Source organism: Hippichthys cyanospilos, chromosome 4 (assembly GCF_059441005.1).
Source record: "Hippichthys cyanospilos isolate Australia breed blue-spotted pipefish chromosome 4, RoL_Hcya_1.0, whole genome shotgun sequence".
Lineage (NCBI taxonomy): Eukaryota > Metazoa > Chordata > Actinopteri > Syngnathiformes > Syngnathidae > Hippichthys > Hippichthys cyanospilos.
Window position 1 is genome coordinate 22,151,599 of NC_142372.1, and position 25,106 is coordinate 22,176,704.

At 38.2% G+C, this 25,106-nt stretch overlaps 1 protein-coding gene across 2 annotated transcripts in view; it reads left to right on the plus strand.

Annotated features, from left to right (window-relative positions):
- The window catches only part of ano5b (anoctamin 5b), a 44,716-nt gene that overhangs the window by 11,835 nt on the left and 7,775 nt on the right, over positions 1-25,106 (plus strand). The window contains exons 2-12 of one of the 2 annotated variants that reach the window (XM_088413224.1): positions 3,034-3,078; positions 14,837-14,901; positions 17,102-17,209; positions 18,876-18,944; positions 19,138-19,422; positions 19,512-19,631; positions 20,837-20,952; positions 21,060-21,194; positions 21,987-22,092; positions 22,259-22,319; positions 24,870-25,021. In XM_088413224.1, coding sequence (XP_088269350.1) covers positions 3,034-3,078; positions 14,837-14,901; positions 17,102-17,209; positions 18,876-18,944; positions 19,138-19,422; positions 19,512-19,631; positions 20,837-20,952; positions 21,060-21,194; positions 21,987-22,092; positions 22,259-22,319; positions 24,870-25,021 — 1,262 coding nt within the window. The remainder of the gene's footprint in view (positions 1-3,033; positions 3,079-14,836; positions 14,902-17,101; positions 17,210-18,875; positions 18,945-19,137; positions 19,423-19,511; positions 19,632-20,836; positions 20,953-21,059; positions 21,195-21,986; positions 22,093-22,258; positions 22,320-24,869; positions 25,022-25,106) is intronic. The other variant, XM_088413225.1, reaches the window with a different exon arrangement.

Sequence of the window (25,106 nt, forward strand, 5' to 3'; positions counted from 1 at the left end):
AGAAAAATAACTGGGGAGAACAGACGATTCAACATTTCTCGGACCCAATCATTTGCATTCGTTGCCAATGCAGAAGGATTGCCTGAATGTTTGCTCTGTAGCGAGAAGTTGTCAAATAACAAAAAGAGCAATGTGGAACGACATTTTCAGGGAAGGCGTTCTACATTTACAGCCGATTACCCAGTTGGCAATGAGAGAAAAAGTGCGATTGCATTACTTCTGCAGAAATTAGAGGAGCGCAAAAATATACTTAAGAAGTGGATTGCATCTCCAAACTCCACGACTGCTGCAAGTTTCGTTGCAACCCGGGAGATAATAAAATGTGCCAAACCGTTCACAGATGGTAACTACATGGAGTCATTCATCAACATATCAGCACACCTCTTTACAGGCTTCATGAACAAAACCGGGATAATACAAAATTAAAAAAAAGAAAAGACACGCCTAGAGTCTAGGCCCTAGACAGTGAAGGGAAGAACGATTAAAATGGCAGGCAACATCGCCAATCAACAAATCAAGGACATTATTTCAGCGCCAGCATACACAATTGCCTGCGATGTGTGATGTGATCGATATTGAACAGACTTTATGCGGGTATGTGGCTGATGTTTTATTTTTATAAATGCAGGCTGCGTTTTATTGCACTCTATTGCTCAGGTAAGGGGCACGTTATACACGTTCCATTTTGTTGTTTTTTCGAATCCTCATGAATAAAAACTTCAAAAATCTGCTTTATTTAATTTCATCAAAGCAATGAAACATAATTCTTTAATATTGTAATGAAGTTAAACTTGAGGCTGCATCGCAGTAGTCACGTGGTGCGTAATTTTCGACTGGATGCGCTGCAGTAAAAATAAACATTTAATCATGAAACATCATTATTTATTTGTAGTTAACTTACCGATAATCATTTTGATCGTAGGCTAATATAGCTATTATAGATACATACAGCATGTGTTGCCTTCTTTATAAGGCTTTTAATTATTTTGCAGCTCCAGACATTTTTGTTTTTTGTTTTTTGGTCCAATATGGCTCTTTCAACATTTTGGGTCGGCGACCCCTGTCAAAGAAGGTAACAAGGCCGTATTTGCCACCCATCCCTGGTTATTGGGCTACCATCAACTGTCCCTTAGAAAAAAAATTCAGTTCATATGTTTCTTTTGGGCAACCATTTCTGTAGGGGAAAAAAAAAACAAAACAGCATCATAGGTATATGCCTGAATTATAACTGCGCTCTAGTGGACGCGATTGGTAATTGCAGTCTGGTGCCAAGGTAATTCACACGAGGAATTGTGGTGTGTATGATGGTGGTGTGTATGAACTTTTCCATTTATTTTGGATGAATGAAGACTGTAAATTTTAGCATTTGATTTATGTTCAAGCCTAAGCTATAGAGAAGGGGTGTCAAACGTACGGCCCGTGGGTATTAGCGTTTATATTAGCCTGTTAGCTTTGCCGCGCTACTACTCAGCGCAGGTAAAATCCTTCGATCGTCCCGAAGAGAAATAACAATGAGCGAGGTTTGCCATCTGAGCAATTACCAGACATGCAGTTTTAGTCCATGCTGTATTATAGCTAATCATTCTTGTCATTCTTTTTAACTTTACCTTATTCACAGCTCAGTAGTTAGCATGCAGGGTTTTTACATTTGACGGGATGCCATTACTTCTTTACGAGTTTTTAAACCTCCTCTGTCATTTATATCATAATATGGGTGCTACCCAGTGCTATGATGACAGGAGTTAGTGACGGACCAACAATTGGCTGACTAAGTGACGGACCAAGAATACAATTTTTGGCTTGGAGTAATGGCTGACGACGATGACGTAAGAGGAGGCCCATCACTGATGACTGACTGACAAACAAACATGTAAAATGCCCACCTCTGCTTAACAGCCTCTTCAATGAAAAACCCAGGATCTCTTTCAAAATCCTGCCCTTCAATCATGATACAGATTATAGTTATATACCTTAGTTTTTTATAGGTTCACTACAGCTTTTATTGATTTTTAATATTTATGGGCTTTTTTCATGTACTGTATGTGCTTTCTTCAATGCTGATCGCACACGCCGATCTGCATCCAGATGAAGTCATCTCCCAATTGGAGTAGAAACAGAGCCAAAGAGTTGCCATGGAAACTGACCCTGTAATTGTATTAGAGCTGTGATGGTGGCACTACTGTAGACACACACAAAAAAAAAAACACATACAAAGCTGCCTTTCTTCTCATTCCCACAGTCTACACCGTAATATTGTTTTGTGTTTGATCAAATAACATTTTTTTTAAAGAAATAACCAGCATCTGACTTTGCTGTATATGTATATGGCCGGTTTTCTTGGTGGATTAAACTGATTGAACAATTGCTAAGCCACCAAATAACCTTTACGGGATAACTTGGTTACCTTTGCGGGAAAACAGGCTCATCAGGTAAAGGCTTCTTAATTCGATTATAACTGAGCCTAATCTGGATGTGCTAGTGTTCCTTGGAAACCGCTGTGGATTTCACATATATCACCTCTTCACCCAATATCGACATGCTATTTCAAGTTTTGATAGTTGTGTGGCACAAAGATAAGACTGTGTCTACAGCAGCTGCAGACTTGCATTCCATAAACTGAATTTCATCAACTATCATGACTTCATGGACTTCTAAGGGAAGTTGATGGATTAAATTGAATCATACTTTACTTTTTTTTTTTTAAATAGATAGTTTATTGGAACTCTTCAATTAAAACTCATGTTTTAATAGTTATTTCTTTAAATCAGGGGGACAAAAAAAAGGTGAATGGTACCTTCACTTTACACGTCACAAGGGTTTTGTGGTTCCCAACGGGGGGATGTAACACTTTGGTGAACATTCTGACTTTTTTTTTTTCTTCTTTTAACTTATCCAAGCTTCCCTGAGGCACTATTACTACAAGTGAGAGAGACCCTGATACTGATCATGTCCACCAGCACTTCAAAACAGGCTTGTTTACTTATCAGCAAGACCATAACACCACTTTCTAATGTTTATATCTGCTTCCTTAAGATGGTCCTGCCGTGCTGACTGCATTCAGGATCAACCTGCACACAGGTACGGGCAGATCCGAGGCTTAACGCGATGCCTGTCTGTCCGTCCTTTCATTACTTTCGTCCTCTTGTCTCATTTCACGTACGCATTCCCATGACGCTAAGCTGTTCTAAATAGTTTAGCATAACTCAGCTATGCTTCTGTTTGGCTGTTAATTCTGCACTGGTATGTGTGCTAATCACACACAGAGGAGTCTTTGCCTCTTTGCTGTTTCAGCCTCCGTGTTGGCCCTCAGCTGCAGGTTGTACAGTGTGCTGTGTTCATGGCTGAAGTGTCTCATTTGCACTGATGCATGTACACATGTTATAGTCAGGCATGCCAACATGCGTATTGTGGCAATACACGTTTCTAAACCATCAGAGAATTTGTTTGCGTTCACGCTAACAAATGTGGTCACTCTCTTCAATGTTCGCTCCTCCATTCACAGTGTTTTCTGACAAGCTGACCATGGTATACTTATTTAGGGTCCCCGCGGGTCCTTAAAAAGTCTTAAAAAGTCTGAAATATTTAGTTTGATTTTCAAGGTCTTTAAATGTCTTGAATTTTAGAGTTAAGGTCTTAAATTTCACATCTTTCCGATCCATCTGGTCTCGTGCTTAGTTTTCATTTTAACCACCGCACCATCTGGTGGCAGCACCTCGAGCTACGTGCTTGCAACTTGCATCATTTAGTGACGGAAGGGGAATGCGATGCGTTACGTTTGCGTAGCCTCGTTTCAAGCAGCAGAGTAAGTCGATTCGCGTTTTAATAGTCACTTGTAAAAAAATGTATTGCTTGTGGTGTTTTTCTGAATGTTTGCTTATTTTAAAAATAAGCAAATAATAATTCTTATTATCAAGCTACCACATGTTGCATCATTCAATTAATCAATCAAATTTTATTTGTAAAGCCCTAAATCACCGAAGTCTCTTGTTCTGATTCTTCTGAAAATGTTGCGTCTCCCTCACCCATCCACACGCCATCTGATTGTCAGCCTCCAAACCTTTGTAGGATTTAAGATCTTCGGCTGTGTATGGGCTCGGTGAAAAAAAACAAGTAGTTGACTATATCTGGATATGTAATTGTGGGAAGAATAGCCGGATTGTCGTTTATCCAGGATGAGTCAGCCAACTCATATGGATCGACAGCGCCAATAAACTGTAATTTTTCCACATACCGGGTCTTCTCTTGTGTCACTTGAGTCCTTCAATGTATGCCATCGCATCGGCGACAGGCTTTGCTAAGGTTTTTTTTTTTTTTTTGGTCTCAACATTGATAATTTTATTTAATCTGTCCATGATACACATGATGGCATTGCACTTCGTTTGTTGAGTAATCCGGGTTACTCCCCACAATGTCACGTCATTGAAAACCTGTCAGAGAAATCTCTAAAAGAAGACTAGGACAAGCCTAGCTGCTAAGCAGCAAAAAGAATAACTCAGACCAGCCAATATTGACTTTTCTATACCATGCCATAGGGAAAAAGCTTCGACGAACGAACTTGTGCGTTCCCGGCACGAATTCAATTCGCTCAAGCCTCCCTGCCTGGTTTTTATTCATTCAGCAAAGCATTGCAGATCACAAGACATAACAAAAAGAGCCAGTCGGGCGCCACCAACAGGTTTTATCTGTCGGCATTAGGTTCTTAAGTTTTCCTCTCAGAGGACTTAAAAAGGTCTTAAAAGTCTTTAAATTTGCTGATAAGATTTGTGCAGATACCCTGTTATATATTGCTCGCTGAAAGAAATTGATGCAATGTGACTCGGATACAATCCACCACTATGACACAATTTTATAATTACGCTATATTAAAATGTATTGATGGTAAGATGAAAGCTCAAACTTAAAGTGAAATTATTACATGTCATTAAAATCCTGATTGGCGTTTTAAAACCACAGCCAAGCAGTTACTTGTAAATATCCAATAAATGTAACAAAATACATAAAGGTACAAAATAAATAAGCAACTCTGAAAGTCATCATGTGGTACATACTGCATTACGAACCTTGCTGTTAATTTCTTAATTTCTCACGCAGAAAAGCATGAGTCTTGTAGGCTTATTACGAGAATTTTAAACTTGTATTAATGTTAGATTTTGCGCTTTGCAAAAACAGAAAATAGTGAAGCAGTATTGACTTCCCAGCGGTGTAGAATCTAGTACGGGTATTAGATTTCTTGGCCAGAGGCAATTAGAATAAAAATGAAACTTTAATCAGGTAACTTTTTTGCCATTATTATTCAGGTAAAATGCTTGAAATGCACAGTCTCGTTCTTCACCTCCCTAAATGGTTAGTCAAATGCCTGTGGGCACATGAGATATTGGCTTGTCTGTCTTCTCTTGGAAGGATAACTCGAGACACGCTGGAGGTCCATGTTTAAATATCGATGGTTCTAACGAGCAGCATTTCTGAACCCTTTAAATCAAGCTTCGCGATCTACATTTTAGCAACAGTGGTAACTTAGAATAAACTACTGTTACTTGCTTTTAAATAATTCAGTCCATTCGCATGGTTTGGTTTTCACGAGAAGTGTGTTTCTTTCTTTCAAATATGTTTGACACATGATAAGGAGTTCTCTGACGTTATTCGTTTTTCATGGAAGTACTTTGAAGGCACTGCAATACTCACAATGCATTTTATAGGACTCATCCTTTAAAAGGACACATGAAAGACTGGCTTGATTTGCATCTACATTTACATGGAAAAAAAAATACATCTTTTTTTTCCTTGAAGGAAGATTAATCAGACTTTACAGCAGCAAACTGGATTGAAGCAGGCGTAGTCTAGAATGTGAATGTCCCACATATTCAGATAACCTAACCGAGCCTAGTTCATGAGCAAATACAAAAGGCAACATAAAACATATCACTTCCTGTGCCCAGTTGTTGTCCTCGTTTGTTTAAATCCTACACTCTCATAATCGTATAGTGTTTCGAAACAGCCTTCATCTGAACTTATTTTTTTCCTTGAATCATAGCAAATGCATTTTTCCCTCCTATCTGCACATCATTGAGATTCTTGGTTTGTGTTGGCCGATCCTTATTAACACTTTTATTTTTTATACAACCAACAGTTTCTGTTTATTATGTTCACATTGTGAAAAGCAGAATACTAGAGTATTTTCTTGTCTGTAAAGGTTTTTCATGACGCAGTTTCAAAGACATTTTGCAGTCTGCCATCTCTACCTCTTGGTGTACATTCCATCATTTAAATTGAAGACGCCACCAGAGGGGGGGAAAAAAAAAAAAGCTTCATTTGACATCGTCCCCACCCGACAAAATATCACAACTTGAAGTCCTACACTACCGGCAAGAAATACCGAGTCAAACATATAGCCTATATGTATGATGTCCAATAATTATGAACACGGGCATACACTATACTGGGAACCGCGAAAATGAGCCACAAATCTAACAATAGCCATAATTAACAAAGACCTAGCCCTCTGCAGAGTTAATGTTGTGTTAATAAAGTATATCATCATGAATCTCATTGATTTGTGCAATGTTGATTTTACCTTGTTTTGAGCTGCTTCACACTGGGCGTCTCTAGCAGCGAGCCAGGTTCTCATTACCATGGTCACCACACTATCGACTGAATACCTACTCTATTACTAATATAAGATGAGAATCGGCCAACTCTCCATACTAGCTGCAGGTGTCGACAAAGAATAGGCCGCGTGGTTATATGTTACATCCATACAATAAATACCTTGGTACGAGAAAAAGAATAAATAATATTTGAAAGGTGGTGCATGGGCTATTTAGAGCAGTTTAGCAACAAGAAGCTGCAGCAATTATCTGTCACACATTTTTCGAGAAGGAGTATTTCACTGGATGAACTGATGATGTCCTGTATTGGGTGGAGGTTGTTATACAGTACATCTTAGATAATACCTTGACTTCCATTGTCCTGTCTGGCACCACTTGTAATTCATCTATGGACAGAAAGGGCCTTTCTTACCAGCCTGTCCAGGGCTCACCCTGTCAGCAGCTGGGTGTCCCAACAGCCTAAAAAATGGACTGATACCAGTTTGCAACTATTGAGTCATAACATGTAGGAGGGCCCTCTCAGAATTGGTGTCTGTTGTGGCCTGTTATCTGTACTTGCAGTGAATGTTGTGGCCCAGTGGAGTTTATTGATGACGTAACCTGGGGAGCCCATTCTGTGGGCGGTCACCCACGCCAAAAGAGTTTTGCTTTCGCTGCGGAAAGAGGTGGTCCCACTGACACTGGTCCTAATGCTCAGATTCAGAACGTATTACGGTATTGTGAACATGGCTTGATGTCAGGGTCATTAGACAGCTTCTGTAGGTGATCTGGAGCAATTACCACCTGGACATGATGTGATATGTTTTTTCTGTTTGTTTTTCTTAAATGTATGCAAGGTTGCTTTCATAGTGGCTAAACATCAGCATTTCCCTACGCTCAAACACTTTAAAAGTGAACATTAGCATTTTTTTTTAGAATCATATAGTTTCCAAGAAACTATCACAATAAACAACAGTATGATTTGGCTTGTTTTTTATAATGCTACTTTTATGACTTTAGAGACAAAATTGTACATACTTTTTCAAAGCAATCATCTTTCTTCAATAAGAATAAACATTTAGATATCAATGTGTGTGTTTATATTTTTATAACAAATATAAATACATCTCATACCCATAGAACCACATATTCTTCAATGGTTAAAATGTGAGCCGTTTAATCTCTTTCACAATGCCTTGTTTTACAAAGCTGTAAAGGTTGTGTTTGATAATCCACATATTTTAAGCAATTTGCATTGCCTGTCAAAAAGCTACTGTTAATGTTAAAAGAATGATGACAGGAAGTATGTTCACAGCATCATGATTACTGAAAAAATTAATTAATGAAAAAATTCTGAAATATGACTTTTTTTAGCAGTTAGATTTGAAGCATCCAATATAAAATGGCTCAATAAAGGTTGTAAAAACCTAATCTAATACTATATTTACTCTACAAAATGAGAGCTCAAACTTATTCAATGCCTTATATTGTGACTGACTGGTAATTGACAAGTGGAGAAAACGTCATGTGTCTGTTTTTGTTGTTGTAGACAATCATTTACGGAGCAAGTTATGCCGCTTTAACCCGTTCAAGTTGATCATCGCTTGTTGCTCACCACGATACAGTCGAGTGGGTGATCACAAGAGCTCTACACAATGGAGATTTTCCATCAAAAGAGAAGGCTCAATATGCATGGTTCACTGTCAATTATGGCACTTGAAACTTCTAACTGGTATCTCTCACCAGTCGTCTTTAGTTCCTGGCAAGTAGAAGCAAATGTTCACTGAACCTTTATGCATGACCAAGCAATTAAAAAGTACAAAAAGAGCAACAAAGGGAGATGGCTGTTTGCTGATGTCTACGGCTGTGCCAGTTCCCAATTAGGGATGCTGAACACAACCGTGCTCCATTAATAAATGAGACCGAGGGGACACATTCAAAACGGTCTGAAACAGTCAAACGGAACCATTTAAACCAGTGGACTTCAATCCTTGTATTTTAGTTACAAATTAATCTTATTTTTTCACACTTATATTTTTGGACTCTCAACCTAATGGAAAGTAATATTTGTGGTGTCTCGCTGCAGCATAAATCTGCGCCGGACTCCTTGAGGTGACAGGCTTTATAAACATGGTTTTACCTTGAGGGAATTCCATTGATTCCTTACGTCATTCCATTGGTCCTTAATAATGAAAGTGGGTCTTCAGCCAGTAAAAGTATTACCCGTACGACATATGTGGCTTTGCCAGCCAAATAGACATATTTGAATCTGTGGTGAAGGAAATATACCATCTGAATGTTAATTTAATATGATGACATAGTTAAGAAAATAATATCTTGTGTCTTAAAAGGAGCCCAAGGACACATGCATATTTAATGGGCTTTGTACAGCCATGATTAGTTTGACTCTCAAGTGGTCTAGTCGGTACAACGTTGGTTGATTAAACTAATTAATTCAAATATATTGAATTGAAGACAAGATCAATTGTAGAAAGTTGTTTATTTGAAAAAAAGCTCATATTTAGGCCAGAGGTGCACGTGTGTGTGTGTGTGTGTGTGTGTATACATATACTATGTGTGTATATATATATATATATATATATATATATATATATATATATATATATATCTATCTATATAGTACATGTGTATATATTTGAGTGTGTAAGTGGTCGAGGTGTGAATCTTTTCGAGCACAAAACCATTGTATTCAAATCGATCTATAAGCTATGATCCGTTTCAAGGACAATTCCTAAAAGAAGATGACGATTGAATCTGATTCGGTTCAGTTCTTGTCAATACAAATTGAAAATTTAACCCCAGTACTTATTTCAAACAACAAAAAAAGAGAAAAAAAATCAATATAGGTTCCTTTTGTTTACGTTGTTTATATCGTGTCCAAGAGAAAACATTTTGCGCCACCCCAACTCACCGAGGTGACTATAAATAAGATCACTATCTAAGGTAATTGCACTTTTTTCCCTACAACGCGTCACTACAATGCTGGTCTGCTATTGGTCGGCGTCGCCTCACGAAGACGCTGGTCTGCTATTGGTCGGCCTCACTCATTTCAAAATGGCCAAATGGTAAAGCTTTGTTGTATCGTGAGTGGTTACAAAACCGTATTTCGAGTGCATTTTACTGCTTACTTCAAACTTAAATAGGTTAGCCATGTGTCCCAAGATTGCTAAGTAAGAAGATGATTTATATGGAAACGAAGCTGGAGATGGTAATAGATATAGATATATAGATTATAGATAATAATAAATAATAAATAATGATAATAATAAAACAATTTGTACCTGGGGTTCTAAACGCATTAGCTAATTAACATAGGTTTGGATTGCCCGTCATACGGTGAATTCGCCTTACAAGCTCACTGTACCACAGCCTGTAACGCTTTGACATCACTGAGCTTTTCTATTTGTTCTGTAGAGAAACATGTGAGGCAGTTCTTCATGTTTTGTCATTATGTTCAGAACAGCTCGCTTTTAGATGCATGTTCGTGATTCATTTTACTCTTGGTTGGTGTGCAGAAACTATGTTTCTATGCTGTCAATTTTTTTTTTTCATGTTTTTTCTTCAAGTTTTCTTGCTTGCCCACATTTCACTTTAACACAGTTAGTGACATCGCTCACTCAGATCAAGTAACATGCAACCAATTTGCCAATTTTTTTCACTACTATTCGCATGATTGATACGATATTGTAAAATGAGGTAAGATAAGGTGAGCGTAATGTAAAATGAGGTTACCTGGCCTTGAGTAATCTTTCACTTTATAGTACTGTTCAAAACATTTGACGTTTGTTGTGAATTGTCTCTTTATGGTTGTCCTGTCATCGTTGGCCAGTCCTTCTCAAATAGTGGGAATGTGCAATGTAATGCCAGGGGGGGCATGGATGACCCCAGAGAAAAGAATTTGTTTTTACCATGTGAAGTGCAATTGTGATCAAATAAGGATGGGCGTGTTTCTTTTCAGCCTCTTTGATGCACTTGGGTTTTTTCCTACTTAGACAAACCTTTAACCTGTATGAATGCTGTAAAAATTAAAAAAAGGAGATAGTTTGTAGTTGAATGTTGGTTTATGTTGCTTTTTCCCTTTTTTTTCAGTGTAAAAAGGATACGGTTTTAGGTATACGTCTACAATTTTTTTGCAGATTTTTTTTTTTTTATGTTCGATGTGACAATTGAGGGGGCACGAAATGTTTTCTCTTTCCTCGGGGGGCTTTGCAAAATATAATTGAAAATACTGTCATAGATGAGTCCCCCTGTGGAAACATCTCTGACACACTGCTGGCACTTTGCTTCTATTTGCGCAGCTCAAATAAGGGTCTATAAACATGTCACATGCTCTCAAAAAAGGAAGAAAATAATACGGTGGTCAAAAATAATTCTTCAGGCGCAAAGCTGGCACTTCTTCCCACGATCCCAGTGATGATTCGTTGTTTGTCCTAAGGGATTCTCCTCCTCTTATTGATGACACATGTTTATTCCTCAAAAGGGTGTCCACATAGAGCTTACACTTAAAAGCCGGTTTTCTATTGGCCCCCAGTGCTGTCTGTCATCTTTGTGACCTATCAGACGTTGCTGCCTGAATAAGGCTGAGGATTGTCCTTAGTGGACTGCATTCACGTGGGACTTGTGGCAGTGCAGAGAGGCGTGCGCTCGGCCCCTCCCCCTCGCTGTCTTCATGCAAGTCCTAACCTCCCCCACAGGAAGTGCTACGTTTTCATCATTGGAGAACAAGAGAGCGAGGTAGGCAGCAAGCGTCTGCCCTGCTGGAATGCAGTTTGTCATTGTAGCGCAGACAGACAGGAGCATGTGTACGGCACTGATTTTTATCTCTATCACAACTTCACCGAGTGCCATTTTAGTCCTTTCCTACCAGAATAATCACTGAGGCCTTATTAGACTGGCAGAGGTATTTCCATCCATATTAACTAGGAGGTAACTCGAATTAGAATTAGCCGTAGTTGCCACGTAGAGCAGCTGTTGCTTTAAACGTTGCTTTAATGTAGAAAGCCAGTCAGAGATTGCATCACATGGGGGGGCCTTTTGTTCTTTCCGGTTTACTACAAAAATATTTTAAAATGTATAGATATATCACAGTGAAAAAACAAGTTGGGGTTCATTTTAATAAGTAGTATGTTTGAATGCTGCAGGTGATGTTCGAAAAAATATTTATGAATTGTTCACTGTCCTTCGGGTTAAATATTGCAAACAACTCTTCTTTTTGTATGCAAGAAAAAAAATCGAAAGTAATTACATAAAACATCAGGAACTCCTGTGCCTACTGTGACATGGTTATTATGAATCCACTAGACTAGACTTGAACAAGAATGAAGACTACTCCTATATTAACAGGAAATCACCGTTAAGGTGCCGCTCTACAGCACTGAGCCATGATGTTGTTACTGTTTACACACTGCATGGATTAACTCCCAATTTATACATGCCTGGCATGCACACTTTCAGTCTAGCGTATTTTCTGTACTATCAGGCGCACCGGCATATAAGGTGCACCTTCAATGAATGGCCTATTTTAAAACTGTTTTCATATAGAAGATACAGTAGTGGCTGGAGTTGCGTTATGCATCCACTAGATGGAGATGCGCTAAGGGAAACGTCAACAAAACAGTCAGATACGTCAAACAAACTTGATTAATAGAAATTCAGAAATTAAGAATAAAGATGATGTGTACAAATTACTACATGTAATCGAGGAAAAATCCCTCGATTACATTAAAAGACTGTTTAAATCAATGCCAAGACGAATCTAGAGTTTAAAAGAATAGAATTACGATTCAATGAAATATTACATTTGAAGTTCTTAATCAAATTGCAACCAAAAACCTTAAAACATATTGTTTTGTGATTTAAACAGTTTCTGGATTGATTTTTGTTTTTTATAAAATAACGTGTTATTTTACAAAATCTCTCGGTTTTAATGCCTTGTTCCCATATAAACTGCTTGAAAATTGGACCATATAGTATAGCATATCAAAATTTCAAAGAGTGTGTTATAAGAATATTCATTGTAAAAAATACATTTAGAACTGAACTGCAGTGCAAAAAATGGAAGAATTTACAAGGGGATTAAGTTTTTCTATTTTTTTCGTCCCCCCAAAATGAAAGGGGTCAGCGTTATGCGATGCATGCACTGTATAAGGTACACCGGATTATCAGACGCACTGTCAATATTTGAGAAAATTGAAGACTTTTATGTGTGCCTATAGTGCATAAAATACGGTGTGCCAAATCTCTCATCCAGACCTCTGGCACAACCGCTGTGCACAAAAGGCTGATTTGTACACAAAAAATAAGTGACATATTAAAGTCTTAGGCTGGCTCTAAATCCTGAAGCCTTTTGTTTTCACATGATGTGAATTAAATCAAGATACATATCGAAAATCAGACGCACTTTGGATGTGAAAAAAAAAACGCTACATATTGTCACAGCACAAGTCACAACCAGCTCAAATTAAAACTAAAACTCGGGATTACTTTCTGGTGCTGTTGTTACTTGCAACATTTGTTTAAATTCTTGATTTTAATTTAATCTGAACTACACTTGAATGCATTAAAGTTTGTTCAACCATCTACCCTCAATGGTATTTTTAAACCCATGCTAGTTTGTTTATGTAGTATTGGCCCAAAATTCCTCAAATATTTTTCTGAAGTAACAGTTGTCATTTGTAGTTTTCAGACAAGCAACCTCTTCATGGGTTATTAAAACTTGCCTCAAAACCCATTTTAAATCCTTGGCTTTTAACAGAGCTTGAGCTGTTGCCTATGTTTTAATATCTTTTTATCTTTCTTGTTTCAAACTTTGTTGTTGTTCTACAGTGTTTTTTTATTTTATTTTTATTTTGCTGTGTGTAATTGTAACACTTTATGCTGCCATTGTTATGTAGAGCTATTTCAATAAAATTACAAACTGCATTAAAATTGACATGAGTGGAATTTTAGAGACAGCATATGCATTCACTGTATGGCCACTTGATTCAATGTGCTTAGTACAGCTGCCTTATGGTCAGACATTTTGAGTTTGAATCTCGGATCAGACCTTTCTTTTAGTGTTTGCTCAGTTTTAATATATCGTATCACCGGTTGCGTGTTGATTATGCGTGAGTCGATATTCTCACGATGCGATAACCATGCACAAAAATATTGTGGTGTCATGGTATCACATATTACAATTGAAGTTGTTTTTTTTGTTTTTTTTTTTAACCATTGAACATTATCTATTTTATTTTTAAACAAAATGTTGAATATTTAGTGTGTTAGGAAATGACAAATACAAATAAATGAATAAATAAATAAGTAAACGCATATTTTTAGTTGTTCTTAACAAGTCACAGTCCCCAATTAAAAATAATAATATTAATAATAATGGTGATTGCTATCTAATTTTTTCCAAAAATCTCGTTGAGTTAACTGCAAGCACTAGTGGTAGTGTATCACCAAACAACACAAACGTCTGTCTACTGGCAGGCACAATGTGGGACAATGTTTCCCACACGTTTGCATGACAAAAGCATCTGCTTTTCTCACTCTAATATGTGTATTATTATTAATATGTGAAATGGCGTTGAGTTTCTCACTCGATTCCTCTTTCCTTTCACATCTGTAGCCGTCATTAGTAGTCAATGAGTGAATACGTATCGTAGGTGAAAGACTGGTTTTAAAATGACATATTTTAGGAGCTGTATTTTCAATACTGTGATGCCGCGATACCATGGTATTTTTGTTCAAGGTTATCATACCATCAGATTCTGATATCACCCCATGCCTAGTTTACATATGCAAATGTGTCATGTCCTCCAGCGTGATGCTTTGGTTCAAAGGTGTTAAGACAAAGAACCCCCCATCATCCCTTCCTTATCCCCATAGATGCCAAGAAGTTTGAAAACAAAACAAAAACAGCAAATTACCATCTATTTTGAAAGAGTTTTGTTGAGTCAACTCTGCAGGCGGCCGATCATATTCTTCTTCGTTTAAATATCCCCTTTGTTAGATTAAGTAAAAACGGGAAACGCTCATTACTGATTATAGACAGTAATATCGGTTTTTGAATCCTTGACCTTTTCACACCACGGCAAACAGTCAACCCAGTTACCGGTGTTGATATATGTACTGTGTAGTACTGGCCACAGGTAACATGTACACAACCATAGGGGAACAGCAGTTATTCAACGTTGGTACAAAACATTGACAATTATCTGACTGAAAACGATGTCTTTGATTTGCAGATGAAAATGGAGGAAATGATGTTAATTCACTTTCTGAGAGAGCAACCCTGCCTGGTCACACTGAGGTAAGATGCTGTACATTTGCATCATCATTAGCCTTTCAACAGTCTCGCAAGTAAGCTGTTTTAGCTGGGGGAACGCAGTGAGAAATGTGTTGTGTAATAAATGGAATTGTCAATTTCATAAGGCGTCGTAATAGGGAGAGCAGGTCGGGCGATGTCTTTTATTCCCCAATTTGACTTTTTCTGTAGGGAGATAAAAGCAATGATGGTAAAAGCATGTTATTGTTTCATCTGAACGAGCTGTCCTTACCAGGCATAAAGTCAGAGGAGCTGTAGATTGAAACTCTAAACTGTTGCTAAGTGTGTTTGTGAATGTGGATAGTTCTTTGTCTTTGTATGAATACTGTTCGTCAGGGGTGTCAAACCTATTTTTATCGTGGGCCACATTGTATTTATCGTTTCTGTCAGAGGGCCCGGATTGATTGGGAATGACAGAATAGTTGGGTTTTTTTTTTGTTTTTTTAAGGCAACTAGCAGGTTCAGTATTTTAGCCAGAAACAGAAAGTCAAATCAGTTTTTCCAAATGAGGGGATCGGGCCGGATCGAGCCTTGAGGTTGACACCTGTCCTGTTCATTGCACAGTGAACAACATCAAGATGTGGAATGCCTTAGCTTTCAACTTAGTGCCCTGCATGATAGTCTCAAAGCAGTAATCGTGGCTTCATGACATTTTGTCACATAATATTTGGACAGCCGTTGTTCCGAGTTAAGCTGTGCTGTTATACAGGGAGAATACACAGAATAGCTTTAATGCCGCAATGAGGGATTTTCCTTGTTTAGGCAGACCGCATGTGCAGCATATGCTTGGTGGCCTTTTATTATCTCGGCGCTCTCATTGCTGAATCACAAGACCTCAGTTATTCAAAGAGTTCTTGTCATTCCCCAGCAAGAGAACACACAAACTATTGATGCGGAGTCGCCTCAGATAATTCATCTTCACTCAGAAGCTTGGTTATTTGACTTCAGTCCTTTAATAGAACATTTAATCAGTGCAACTTGGTTGGCATTTTTCCTGCTCAAGTATAAAAATACATTAACTTGCCACTTGAAGCTTATCGCTTTTACAAGTCGATGTGGTGTTCTGATAAATTAGGCGGGAGTTTTTAAACTAAACAAAAGTTTCTCCTTCAGTCAGAAGATAACGACATAAATGGACTTCATGCCTTTTAATTTCCCTTGCCGTCATATTACAGCAAATGTGTTATATAAAATGTGTTGAGGACTATACTGCAATATTTTTAGGACTTTTTCATGTAGTTGTTGTACTACATAAAATGGATTTGGCTTGGTTTTCTGACAGGTTTTCAGTTGCTCTTATGCTAATGCTAATAAAAACATGACAGCAACTTGATCTGAAAATTATGAAAGGCCGTCAAATCCAAAATGTGAAATAGAGCAGTAATTGCTGCATCGCATAGTATTCCATTTCATACTGTAGTTTATTAGCAGCACGGTTAATGACATCATAATGTCATGCCTTATCAGTATTTGTGTATGAAACAAAAGTTGACTGTCACAATAGTGTTAATGTACTTTAACGATTTAAATGACATTGTTGGAATATAATGGCTCAGGTGTTTTATTTTCTGATGAGGCACATATTTATTCACCATATATCAATATTTGGCAGGAACAAAAGAAATTTAGGCAGCAAGCCTACAACTCTTGTAATGGATAGATGGGTGAATAAGCTGAATAACTGAACTTCCAAGAATTAAGTCTATGTGTGACTAAGAATTAATGTATTTTAGTGCCATGGATGAGAATTCTTGTTTTTTTAAAATAGTCATAACAATAATAAGTAATAAAATTCTCGTCAAATACGTTTGTTTTTTGTTTTTTTTATGGAGCGTAGCTGATACCCTTGACTAATGCATACCTAATATATGCCAATTGAGCTCTGTAGTGATAAATGTGACCATTGGATGGCTGTGTTTCCACACATACAACACAGGTATGACCTACATGCTATTCAAAATAAGGAATTAAAATCAATCTTTCAAATACCACTCCTATTTACATAGACATACAGGAGCACACAATATTTTGTCAGCCTTGAAAGATGAGAAAAATGCTAAATATGCTAAAAAAAAAAAGCTAAATTAGAGGTTTCCTTTTCCAATAACGATTTGCACGAAAATTGTTTGTTCCCATGTACTGTAAACACTAACCAAGATTTCCTTTTCTTAATGTTATCTCACAGACAGAAAAACTGCAACCGAACAGAGACACAGTATTCTTCCGAGATGGCATGCGCAGGATCGACTTTGTGTTGTCCTATGTCGATGACAAAGATGGAGAGAAGAAACAGGTACCAGAGGCCACTTTGACACTGCACTCTTAGCACACTGGCAAATCAGAGGCTAACTATGGATTTTTTCACATAGTGGTGTATTCATAGATGAATACCGTTTTCAAAGTTGAAAATGAAGCATTCACAGCTTTCCCTATGAAGATAGATACATGTTCTCATCAACAGCGACTAGAACAGTCGTTTTCAACATAAACGTACGTAATGAGTTTGGGGTGTTAAACATTACACTTGGTGGTGACGTGCCTGATAGACCTCTGTGCCGGCAAATTCAAACTCACCCCATCCCACATTCATAACTTAACATTAAGGACAGCGAACCAGAAAAATGTTGTGGAAATGTGGGCTTAGATAGCCAGTAAAAAGGCCCAGTCATCATTTTACCGGGACAGTGTGGTACTGTTAGCTTTGTTACACAATCCAGAAAAGCAATATTTTAAAAGACAAGTAGGAAGCGAAGTTAGTAACCCTTTTTTTCATCCACCCATTTTTTGGGGGGGACTCACAATTTTTGTACGGCATAGCTCATATGTAGGTAATTGTTGAAAACATAAGATCAGTCACAAAAGAGAGCTTTACAGAAAACTGAGACACATTCATTACTTTTTGCTACAGTTTTTTTGAAGATGAAGATGTAGAAAACTTCTCAACAAAAGTTTGCAATGTTGTCTCGCAAAGAGTCAGGAAACATACTTATTGACATGGTCAACTGTGGGCTATTTAACACTCACTATCACTTTTAGCAGCAACTTTTCTTGTTTGCCAGTTGCTGCTCTAGGGCCTGTGTCCAACAAATGTGCTGCTTGCGCTAGCACCACCCCCAGCTTAGTGCACAGAGTGCTGTGGTGTGTAGATTACAAAAGTGGGCTCTGGCACTTCAACCCTGTGAGCCTCAACCCATGATGTCATACAACTAAGAGCTATAAAAAATGCATTAAAATACTTCATGTTTGACAAACAGACAACTGGTTTCTCTCCTGCGGCTATACTTTGTCCCCTTGATTTTTGTGGTCACTGAAAAAGTAAACCTAACCGTTTACACCGGGATGCTTCCCATTAGAGTGTTACCAAACGGATGGCTGGGGTGAAGATCCAGTTTGTGTTAGCATTCACCATGTGGGCACCAGCACAACCCCAAGTGAATAATAATGTTGCGCTGTAACTGCTGGATGTGAAACTAAGCAACGTGTGCCCTTGCTTGGTCAGCAGTTTCAGTGGAAACCTCTTAACATGTTTGTACTGCCCCCCACCCCCCGGCGTTAATAATTGTGTACCTCCCTCACAATCCAATGTTGATTTTTTAATATATTTTATTTTATTCATATCACTATTACACCCCTAAGCGAAGTTGGTTGTACACAACATGCAAATTTGTTGTTGAACTGGAATTAGATCTGAAGTGGATGAAAGTGAGAAATCCATTTCAAGCTTAACTTGAGAATAAACCTGCTTGATTAGTTTTTGTTGAATAAAGCTTTCTCTATCCCATGTCTACCACCTTTAGCTGGCTATTTAATATATTCTTTTTTTTTTTTATGAAATATGATTGGTATTGACACAAACTTACACACAGGCAAAGATGAATGACAAAGGGGAAAAGAAAAAAAAAAGTGTGGTTTGGAACTTGTTCTGCTTTCGTTCTTGTGATGTGTGTGTTTGTCCTCAGGAGAGGAGGAGGGAGTTTGAGGCCAACCTTGAGAAAGCTGGACTGGAGCTGGAGACTGAAGACAAATCTGTAAGAGATCGTTTCACGGAACACTTGCACCATCTAGAGGACTATATTGAGTGGCACAAGATATTAGTGGAAAACAAGTCTTAAAGGGGAGGCTCACTATTGTCTTAGCTGCCAATTGATTGTTTAGTTGCTCATTTTGTTGATGGGAAATGGAGAAAAATAAAACTTCCACATTCTCCACTTGCTAAACTAGGATTCGAAAGACCAGAAGACATATTTCTTGAAGATCCATGCTCCGTGGGATGTACTGGCTACCTACGCTGACGTCTTGAAGGTCAAAGTTCCTTTCAAAGCCAGCGATATCCCCCACGGCCGGGATGTTCCTCTGGAGTGGCTGTCACATCCCTTCCGCTTGCCAGAACACATTATGCATCCTCAACCTGATTATTTTACATACCCCTTTGATAAAAGCAGGGCTGATTTCTTCCTCATTAATGACAAGGATACATTCTTCCCTCCATCCACAAGAAATAGAATTGTGAGTGCTTATCCGTTCAAGTGTTATTTGCATATAGAACTTGATTAATTCTCCATATATATCGATTTTGAATCTTTTTGTTTTCTCAGGTGTTCTATATCTTAGCCCGATGTCCATATTTCAAAAATGGACAACAAGATAAAGACAAGACCGGAATCAAGAGGTTACTTAGCAACGGGACATACACAGCAGCATTCCCACTTCATGATGTAAGTTATACAAACTAAAATAGTCAGACAAAGTTTATTATTATGTTTTTTTTGTTGTTTTTTTTTTTTTTGGTAAATCATTAGTGCTGGGTATTGTGTCTTAAATGTGTTCTGTAATTTATTGAGATACAGCAAAGGTGGATTGCGACGTATTGCGATACATTGGGCAATGTTTGTAAGTAAAAATCTATGGCATTTATTTTAACAATGACCGGAAAAAAAAATGAAGGAAATTATTAGAATAGGCAAATTCTATTTGACATTTATGAACACACATTAAACATTCTTTTAAAAATAAAAAGCATGTCAACATTTTTTATCCCAAGCATGCCCTTGACTTTGTTAATATGTCCCCAGCAGATGAGAATACTGTACTCTTTCACATGGCATAGCCACACGTGTCTGTTATCAAGCACCACTTCGTTCTCACCATAAACCAAACTGATCTGTGGCGTCAGTTGCGTTGGTGGAAAAAAAATACAACAAAAACCAAGGAGAAATCCATTGTTAAAATTTACAGTGCAATAAATTGCAACCTCGAGATATGGTCGCTTCTGTACAGGTTTGTTTTCTTCAGATTACAAAAATTATGAAACAAAATGAAATAACACAAGACAAAACTTGAAGTCTCAAAATTGCCATTTCAAATAAAGGCAACATGAGATTATACTGCTCAATAATATGGCTGCTGAGAAATTATTGCACATATAGGGGCTTGCTATGAACAACCTGAACAGGAGACTATGGCGACAACGACAGAAAGGAAGGAAGTGTAATCTTTGTATCATAACATTTTATTTTTCCGCTTTTTATTTGCCTCCTCTGCTGCCATTTTGCTTTGGAACATAGCCTCACTCAAAGTAATGTATTGTAACATTTAGTGTGTTTTTTTTTTTTGAAGCGCTTGGAATGGCTTACATGTAAAACACGATTCAAAACCCTGTCCGACAAAAATCATGATACGAAAGCCACTCCGGAGTGGATTGATTTTAAGAAAACAAAATACTGCAAAAATAAGGCGTTTCAAAACGGATACTCCATATATTGGAAACTGAACGTCGTATTGCAGTACGCTTATTGCCTCTCTTTGTGTTGTACTATATCGACATTGTCGCCCAGCACTACATTTTGACATCAGCAGAATTTTAAATGTAACGTTCTTCCCAACACTTTTGCCCTACAAAACATAACTGTGTTTCGTTCAGTGCCGTTACTGGAAGAGGGCAAGAAATGCAGAATGTGAGAGTGAGCGCTTCAATTTGTACACACACTGGGCCAGATTTCTCTGCTTTTACAAAGAGCAGCCACTTAACCTCATCAGGTATCAGAACAGAAACTACAACTGTTCATTTCGCTAACATTTCCTTTTGAATTCAAAATTTCCCCCCTGTTGACAAACAAGTTGTTGCAATGAAACTGTGCTCCCAGGAAATACTACGGGGAAAAGATCGGGATTTACTTTGCGTGGCTGGGATTCTACACAGAGATGTTATTCTTTGCTGCTGTCATGGGCTTCATATGTTTCACCTATGGAGTGCTTAGCTATGACGACAACATATCCAGGTTGGTAGGAGAAGAGAAATTGCATCTGTGTTGTACTGTTTTTGCTCCTAAATAGTGTTCATTTTGTTCATGAAAGAGGAAGAGGAGGAATTAACAATTATGATTATGAGGATTTCAAATCCTGTCTGCCAATCTGCCATAAAAGTCAACCACACAACCATTTTCAAAACCTGCAACCATTTGAGAGCACAACATGTCATGCACAAACACATGGGCACACAGGTGTCAAACATTGGGTCTCACGGGGCCCGGAAACAAAATAGATGGACACCTTTTATACAACAAAGTTGAACTTGCGAAAAAACACGACTAACATGAAAGGACAATAATCGCGTCCCCAAGCTAAAACCAAAAAAAAAAAAACAGTGAAATAATTGTTCTGACTAAAAATAGATTAAAATGTTGACAATTGGCAAACAATAGATGAAAAATTGATGTATTATCAAATGAAAATAAAGACTGAAACGCTCAACATATATTGAACAAAAATTTGAGAAAAAGCCAATTTGAGGTTGGCTAAATGTGATTATTACTAACAAGCACAACTGAAATTGGTATTTAAAATGGCTGATAAATTAACACTCCTAAAATGTTAATGGACCTGTTAAACTATGGCTATGAAGATTCTATATAACCAAACAAACAAAAAATAGGAATCTAATCTACTAATGTGTTAGCCGTGTTCTATTTGTTCCTCAAAACAACTTAGGACTCACAACTAAACCCAAATCACAAAGAATGACTGAAACCTGGTTACTGTATCTCTTTAACATTCTCTTTCTCTGTCATTAGCAAAGAAATTTGTGATGCTAATATTGGAGGCCAAATTGTGATGTGTCCACTGTGTGACAAAAAGTGCTCTTTCTGGAATCTCAACTCTACATGCCTCTCATCCTGGGTAACTTCATCCTCTTTTGACAGTACCCTGTTTCAAATTAATTTACAGTCTGAAGAATTATAACCTGCGGAGTCAACAACATGTTGCCAGGTTACTGCTGTGTTTTACTGTATTGCTTTAATGAAGTGATCCCATTTGATTTTTTTTTTTTTTTGGTCCCCTCCAGCAATCCCATCTGTTCGACAATGAGGGAACAGTGTTCTTTGCCATATTCATGGGGATTTGGGGTGAGTAGTTGTGCAGAACCTTTGTCTGACCCTATCCCTCCATCTTGGAGAGCATGTTTTCACTGTGAAGTCCTTCATACTTAAGCATCTGACTAACCACGTGTTTCTGAAGGCCATATCAACTTGCCAGTACGATTATATTACACGACTGGGTTTCATGTCTAACGGTGCGTACGGCAGGCTTTGGACATTCCTTAGCAACACATTGTAAGGAGTGTTCTATTCCTCTAATTCTCTGCATAATTGTGGTATAAGTTAGGTGTGAAATTTTGGAATAACCCAGAAACATTCACAACGTGTTTGACGCACGAAGCCTTATTTACCCAGTTCATTGACAATTTGTATTTTAACAGTCCTCTTCGTCATGCTTTTCACATTTCGAAATCATAAAACCAAGACAACCCGATCAACACTGCCTTGCAAAAGTGAGGTTTCAAACAGCATGTTATTCGATAGGTTTGGCCATTGATCTTAGAGTGTCACTCGCACTGGTTCAGCAATAGGTTATACATAAAGACTGTGGCCCAGGTAACAGCTTCGCACATCTTGATATTTTAACAGTCAGCTTTATGATACAGATGATGCTTTTTGAACCGTAATGACTAAGTTCAGGGGTGCCACTCCTTTCAAGAGTTAATATAGCTTGAATTTCATGACCTTTTAACGTGTCTGAGAGCGTTTCCATTTAAATGGGATTTCCAAACTTTTAACTGCTACTAACTGTAAATTCCAAAGTTTATCGAGGGTCAAATTAAATTCATCTGTAAAGGGCGGGGAGTGCACCCGAAAGCCTGATATGGATCACATTTTGTGAGTGGTGTAGATCCATTACGAGATCTATTCCTTAACAATTTCACGACTGATTTTTTTTTTAATTTTATTTTTAATAAAACTTATGACATATATTACGCCTTTAAATGTCTATGATACTTGGAAAATTAGTTTAAAGTTCCTACTTTCATTTCCACCTAGAAATACCACTAGGACTGTATAGCCCATTCTCCAGTTTGAGTCAAACTGATGTTTTTAGTCCGACTAACTCCCTCTAGAAGGGTAAATGGAACGGGGACGGTGGGTGCAACTCAAACTTCTATTGCTTGAACTTGTATGCAATCGCCCATGTGACATCTGGTCTCGCACGGTGACGGTAATAGCAGTATAGTAGTTTCAGCAATGGCAGCAGGTCACAAACCGTCAATCCGTTCCAGTCCCGACATCGATTGAATCAGGTGACCGCTTACAGCTGGACACTGACGTGTTTAAAAAGAGCCCCGCCCAGCCCGCACGCGCAAACCTGAAATCAATTGTCGGCAATCACCCCACCCTCAGCACAATCTTCATCTAGAAGTGTCAGGTAACTCAAATGATCACACTGAGAAAAATAAATTGAGGTTCAGTCAGCGGAAAGTTCTACACCTCCCACTTGGTCTACTGATTCTCGAATCCAAGTTGGCCGCAATATCTTGCAAATAATCCTTTAGAACATAGAGTGCGCATCATAAGCGTTATCACTATAAGGCAGTTTCAAAATATGTGAAGAACATAAAGCTTGTTTATCATGTTTATCCCTTTCATTGAAACACACCAGCCACCCACCAGCTGTTTGCAGGTGTAGAGGTTTTATCCTTTGCCGAAACACACCACCAATCCTTAAAGGCGTTTGGTGGTGCGGAGTATTGATCCTCTACCGAAAGGCACCACAACCCTTGAAGGCCTCGGTGGTGGGGAGTCTTTGTCCAGTACCGAAACACACCACCAATCCTTATAGGTCTTTGGTGGTGGGGAGTCTTTTTCCAGTACCGAAACACTCCACGTGGTGAGGAAAGTCCTTGACGGAAACACACCATGTGGAATGGAAGATCCTTTACCGAAACACACCACACGGTGGCAATTGTCCTCTGCTGGCACACCGTGTGATGGGGAGTCTTTTGTTGGCTCCTCACCTGTAAAAGAACCACCAATCTACTTACATCCCCATGAAAAGCGGTGGAAGGGTAGGTTTTCCTGGTTTGGCTCTTCTTTGTTTGTCCACAAAACACAGGAACGCTGGTATGTTCGTACTCGCACATCTTCATGATTAGCTTCATGAGCCTCCCTTGTTAAAAGAGTACTCTATGGATTGTAAGGGATTAGAGGCACTCCACTTTCTCCTTGTGAAATAGTTTGGACTCTACCATAACATAGCAACAACCCAGAAGAAGCGCCCCTACTGACGACAAGTCTGTTCAGTGTCGGTACAGGAAACGTGACTCCTTTCTGGGCAGCGAGGCATAGGGTCATTAAATGCAGATCACGATACTTGTACAAAAAATGAGCTAGCGAAGTGAAAATGATCACCAAACATATATATATATATATATATATATATATATATATATATATATATATATATATCACCAGCACTATATGGTAAATGCTCTAGAAATTGTACAACGCAAGCTACCTTGTAGCACTGGCTTGTTGTGTATGGAAAAGTTGCTCGTAGAATATGTTTCAATTGATGTAACCTGATTTTATAAACACCTTTGCTTCTTTTCTACTGTACTTTAGTAACTCTCTTTTTGGAGTTCTGGAAGCGGCGTCAAGCCCGATTGGAATATGAATGGGACTTGGTGGACTTTGAAGAAGAACAGCAACAGCTTCAAATTCGGCCCGAGTTTGAAATTAGATGCACAAACAGGAGACTCAACAAGATCACTCAGGTGCACCATTACCTTCTTCTGAACCAGAACACCAGTTCGACATATCAACACGCGGTGTATTAATTAAATACAACCCCTCAACCAG